Here is a 6055-nt window from a genome sequence, read left to right on the forward strand (position 1 = left end):
GATTTCGAATTTGGTTTTGTTTAATATAAGTAAAATGTTAAAAAAATAAGAATAATAATTTTTATAATTTGAAATTTATATTTATCAAACTGTTTAGGTATTTTTTGTACTTAATTTTCTTTCTGTAATATATCAAATATATTTTATACTTTAAATTCAATATTTAATTTCTCTTTCTTTTAAATTTTCTTCCAAATTTATCAAAGATGACCTTCTCAAGTGGGAAGTAGAAAAGGGTCCAAGCTGTCTGACATAGCAAAATGAAAAAACGACAAGGCACTAGCTTTGCATCCAATCATTCACCGCCGCGTAATTCTCCTTTGCCTAATTTTGGCCGCCCCATTATTTGCCTAATTCAACCATTACAAAACTGCATATTTCCAACTCTATCTAACCAACCCATATGCTCCAAAACCAAAAACCTCTCACAGATGAAGCATCTGTAAGTGGCATTTATAATGGAGGCCAAAACATGACAACATAAACTATTGTATATCACATGCTTCATTAAATGCCAAATTTATCGCTTGTTCCAGCACGTTACAAAACATTTCATTTCTCTCTGTATCCGCTTCCCTTTTCCTCCGATTCATGGGAACCTTGGTTGGGCCAGTTTTATCAGCTTTTACAACCAGCAAGGATCGACCACTCTTCCCTTCTCCCACTGCTTCTCTTCCTTCTTCAAAACCCCATTTAACAACATCAAGGAAGACTCATCATCATGAGATCAACACCAGCAGGTTTGGTAACTTCCTCCACTTAAAACCAGAGTCGAAACCTGGGTGCTTAGATTCCGATCTTCCATGGTTCAACCCTTCGGATCGGCCGTGCTTTGATGTCATCATTATCGGCACTGGACCCGGTGGCCTCCGGCTCGCCGAGCAAGTATCCCAATACGGAATCAAGGTATGTTGTGTGGATCCTTCACCGCTTTCGTTTTGGCCTAATAATTATGGAGTGTGGGTGGATGAGTTTGAGAGCTTAGGACTGGTGGAATGTCTAGACAAGATATGGCCTATGACTTGTGTCTATATTGATGATCATAAGACCAAGTATTTAGACCGGCCTTATGGTAGGGTCTCTAGGAAGATACTCAAGACAAAGTTGTTGGAGAATTGTGTCTCAAATTCTGTTAAATTTCATAAAGCTAAGGTTTGGCAGGTGAAACATGAGGAATTCGAGTCTACCATTCAGTGCGATGATGGCAGTGAGCTTAAGGCGAGCTTAATCGTAGATGCTAGCGGTTTCAGTAGCAGTTTCGTAGAGTATGATAAACCTAGGAACTACGGGTATCAAATTGCTCATGGTATTTTTGCTGAGGTTGATAGTCATCCTTTTGACTTGGATAAGATGGTTCTCATGGATTGGAGAGATTCCCATTTAGGAAACGAACCTTATTTACGGGTTAACAACTCCAAGTTAGCAACGTTTCTATATGCAATGCCATTCGATTCAAACTTAATATTTTTGGAAGAGACTTCTCTGGTTAGTCGACCTGTGCTATCTTATTCAGAGATCAAGAGAAGGATGGAAGCAAGGCTTAGGCATCTAGGAATTAGAGTTAGGAAAGTGATAGAAGATGAGAAGTGTTTGATTCCAATGGGTGGTCCTCTCCCTAGAATCCCTCAAAATGTAATGGCTATAGGTGGGATTTCTGGGGTAGTCCATCCATCGACTGGGTACATGGTGGCTCGGACGATGGCGTTAGCGCCACTCGTGGCGGAGGCTATTGCAGAATGTCTTGGTTCGACAAGGATGATACGAGGGAGACCGCTGTACCATAAAGTATGGAACGGATTGTGGCCGATTGAGAGGAGACTTAGCAGAGAATTTTGCTGTTTTGGCATGGAAACTTTGCTGAAGCTTGACTTAGTGGGAACAAGGAATTTCTTTGAAGCATTCTTTGATTTGGATCCATATTATTGGCATGGGTTCCTCTCTTCAAGGCTGTCTCTTCATGAATTTGCTTCTTTTAGCTTGTCTTTGTTCGGACATGCCTCCAATTCTTCCAGGCTTGATATTATGTCAAAATGCCCTGTTCCTTTGGTTCGAATGTTGGGAAATCTAGCTCTCCAAGTCATTTAGTGATGGAAGATTTGATCAATGAGTGCACCATTTTTGATGCTTTCTTTTTCTTTCTTTCTTATGTGGGAATGTATGAAATTATTTGAATGCTCTGGATCACCTTTTAAGCACATTCAGTGCTTAATTTTGATGTAAAATATACTAAAATTTTATGAATGAATTGATTATAACTTTTAATTTGAATATGTTATTAAATTTTAATTTATACAAAATTATCATCACCATCAAAACTATCAAGGCTATTCCCATTGTAACCCACATATTTTTCTTCAACGTGTGTTGAATATCTATTTTCACTCAATTGAAAACGAAAGTTTACGTCAAAAAATTACGCGAAAAATGAATAAAAATGAAAGCCAGAGAAAGCATTTTTTATACACGTAATACAATTAAGGTTCTCAAAAGAGAGGAAGGACTGATTGAAGGGAAACTTAAGGACAAATGCTGATTTTGAAGAAAAATTAGTGATTTAGTCCCTATTTTGGAAATGTAAGGAAATAGATTGTTTTTGGAGGAGGTGTTTTGTCCCAGCTAAATCCATCCCTACGATGCGTTTCTTAAAACCTTCACCACCACTAAACCTAAATACTAACCCTAAAATCGAGAAACCCGAGATAAAATTTCAGAAATTTGGAAATTCCAAGATAAAATTCACACTTCCCATCTAGTCTTTTTTTCTTTAAAAACATTTCAGAAAAACACTTCTTGTTAGAAGGTTTTTTTTTTTTACTTATCCTATCTAATATTTTTCAACATTTTGAAATTATATTTCATATTCGGTGTAGAATTTCCTATAAAATGAAGACATTTTGTGGAGAAGTATCTATAGTTAAATTCAGAGCAGATTGTTTTCATAAAGAGATTTGCATAAGGAGAAAATTGTTGATGTTAAAAATCTATAGTTCAAAAATCAACCCAATAAAGTAAATTAGTTAAGTATGTGTCGTTGTTTGAATTTGGATAATGAGTACTTATTCTTCTGTATAATGTTTTCGTTTTAAACATATGAAATGAGTTTTTTGGGCAAAGATGAGTAGACGAATTATAGCCCTTATTAATTACGAAGGTCAAATTTGTAATACTGATATTGGGGTTGTTTTTGTATCAGCCCAATCTACAAAATTGGCTTTCAGCCGAAGCATAAAATTGAACGAGCTTCGATTAAGAATTAGAAGGAAAGTGTCAACTTCAAGATGGAGGATAATTTCAAGCTTGAAATATAGATATCTAACGTCACTAAACCTTGTTAAATATGATATATTTGAGCTCAAAAGTGATATGGATGTTGATGCAATGCTTAATACGCACTACTCTAGTGAAAATGCTATACTAGAGTTATATGTCCACTTTGTCGATGTTGAAGAAGGTGGTCTGAATTCGAGAACAGTTTCAATAAACTTGTTTCGAGAACAGGAAGCAGAAAGTCCAACCACACAGTTGTGCAGTACTTCCATAGTGTTGTTACATTTCAACTTTGGCGTATAGTCGAGGTTAGTTGGTAACCTGCACTTGAAGACCCCAACACGACATCTGGTTAGTGCTTTTGATTTCAATTTTCAAAAGTCGATGTTCTATGTTGGAAATCCTTATGCAGGTATGTCATCAAGTTACACTGGTGGGCAATCCGTAAGTAACATTAGTTTTAACATAGGGTTTACGAGAACGGATGATATATTCCTTACAACCTACCCAACGAAAGGACATCCAACCCTAGACTTGCAATTGGGGTCGATAACAAAGAGGAAGCTGAGAACGAAGAGGGAGTTGAGAACAAAGAGGATCTGAAAACAATGATGATCCAATTTGGGAGTCCGAGCTGGATGGTTTAAAATTTGTATTATTTTCTGAACCAGAGGTCATTCCTATTGAACCAGAAATGAGTGGTCCTGACGGTGAAGGTCCAAACAATACTGAGGAACCCATCCAGATTTTACAACATATACACTTTCACCCCACATGCTTAATGTCGACCTTGATGCTGAAGATGAGTTAGAATTTCCAAAACTTTCTCATAAAAGATAAGACCATGCGAGTTCTTCTACAAATTTTGACAATTTACAAGTTGGAATGAAGTTTCCCTATAAAGACACTTTTGTTGTTGCAGTGAAGTGATATAGCATAAAATATGGGGTTAACTTCCATGTTAGAAAATTGCAAGCCAAAAAATATGAAGCGAAGTGCGCAATTTGTGACAATAAATTTCTGCAGAAAATCATTACATCTGTGAGAAAGAAGACGGGATTCTAGACAATTAAGAAATATAATGCTTCACATACTTGTGTTGTTACAGGTATGTCACAAGATCATCCGAAATTGGATTCTAACCTGATTGCTGACGTTGTCTTACGTATGGTGAAATACTTGTGTTGTTGCAAGTATGTTACTGATCATCTGAAACTAGATTCTAACCTGATCTTTGACATTATCTTACCTATGGTGAAAACAAGTCCTAGGATTTTCATGTCAATTTTGATTGCTAATATTCGTAGTCAGTACGATTACATTATGTACTACGAGGCATGGATTGCAAAATAAAAGGCTATGAAAAATATGCGTAACGGGTGTGATAAACCATATAATGATTTGTGGAAATGGTTGAAAGTACCAAATTAGTACGTCCCAAGTATTGTCATCGGTCTACAAACGGAACCTGCGTATGATAGAAATCAAATGGTCCAAGGGAAAAGAATTTTCCATCGCCTTTTTTAGACATTCAAGCAATTGAAGCATTCTAGTATTATAAGCCATTAGTCCAAATTGAAAACACATTCATGTACAAAAGATATGAGCATCAATTGCCGTTGGTTTTTGTACAAGATGATAACCAAAAAATCCAGCCAATAGCTTTTGCAATTGTTGAACAAGAAACAGTTGATGCTTGGGACTTCTTCTTGACTAAATTGAGAAGGCATGTTATGCCGCAACTCAATATATGCATATTTTTTATAAGGCACCCGAAATACAAGTTGCAATTGATCAACATGGAAGCCTATGGGATCATACACACTATGGGTATTGTATACATCATATCGGGTCAAATTACATGGGCCAATTTCACAAGGATGTTGAGTGGTGATATGTTATTAACATGGTCATGGGTCGTTTGCCTTTGTGGTACATAAATTAATTATTATTTGATAGTAACTAACTTTTCATGAAGGAAGATATAATAGTTACCATAAGATAAAATATGATCATATTGGGAGAACAGATTTATCCCCAAGAGATTAAGAATATCTTGTGAGGGTAACACATTTATGACAAGGCCATTGATGAGCACTGTTTGAGTAGCTTTCATAATGATATGTAATTAGGGAGAGCGCAGTCACGATACTATAGTGGAATGAATTCATGATTGAATGAGTTTATAAGTAATAAGCAAAAAAGCTAAAACTTAATTATAAATCATTTGAGCCCTAATTATATTTGTCCAATCAGTCCCTCTGCTAACTTGTTGAAACCAGAAATGAATTGCATACAAAATCAAATGAACATAAATAGATGAAAACGATAAAGTTAAAGAAATGAATCACATTAAAAAATTAACGTGCTTTTTCACTAAGTATGGAAATGACTTAAGAGTTAATTTAAGTTTGTTTTTTTGAATTATTATTCGATCAAATAATTGAAGTTCAAAAAATAAAATAAAATTAATTAGTCATTACGGGTCCGTTGAATATGAAAATTAAATATATTTTCTCAAAAATTCATTTACCTTAAAGTTACCATGACTTTAACAGGATTAGAATTTAGTTGAGAAAATTATTTAATTAGAAAATTAATTTATCTAATTTTGGTGGCAAAAAAAGCATGACAAGCGGGGTATTCATTGGTGTGAGTGGAGGAATTTGTGCAATTTGAAAGAGGATGGGGGATTAGGATTTCAATGCCCATCAGAATTTAATTTGACATTATTAGCAAAGCAAGGTTGGCATCTAATTTATTATCCGAATTATTTATTGGCAAGATC

The 6055-nt window shown here is 35.3% G+C and overlaps 1 protein-coding gene across 2 annotated transcripts; it reads left to right on the forward strand.

Moving 5' to 3' along the window:
• Positions 1 to 356: 356 nt before the first annotated feature.
• On the forward strand, positions 357 to 2268 carry LOC107889184 (capsanthin/capsorubin synthase, chromoplastic). 2 transcript variants are annotated; one of them, XM_016813544.2, is made up of 2 exons: positions 376 to 906; positions 1162 to 2268. In XM_016813544.2, exons 1-2 carry the CDS (start codon positions 592 to 594, stop codon positions 2083 to 2085), a joined length of 1239 nt encoding a protein of 412 aa, XP_016669033.1. In that variant the 5' UTR covers positions 376 to 591; the 3' UTR covers positions 2086 to 2268. The 2 variants fall into 2 exon arrangements, with proteins under 2 accessions (XP_016669032.1, XP_016669033.1); XM_016813543.2 differs by having other exon boundaries at positions 357 to 2268.
• The last annotated feature ends 3787 nt before the right edge of the window (positions 2269 to 6055 follow it).

Source organism: Gossypium hirsutum, chromosome A09 (assembly GCF_007990345.1).
Source record: "Gossypium hirsutum isolate 1008001.06 chromosome A09, Gossypium_hirsutum_v2.1, whole genome shotgun sequence".
Taxonomy (NCBI): domain Eukaryota; kingdom Viridiplantae; phylum Streptophyta; class Magnoliopsida; order Malvales; family Malvaceae; genus Gossypium; species Gossypium hirsutum.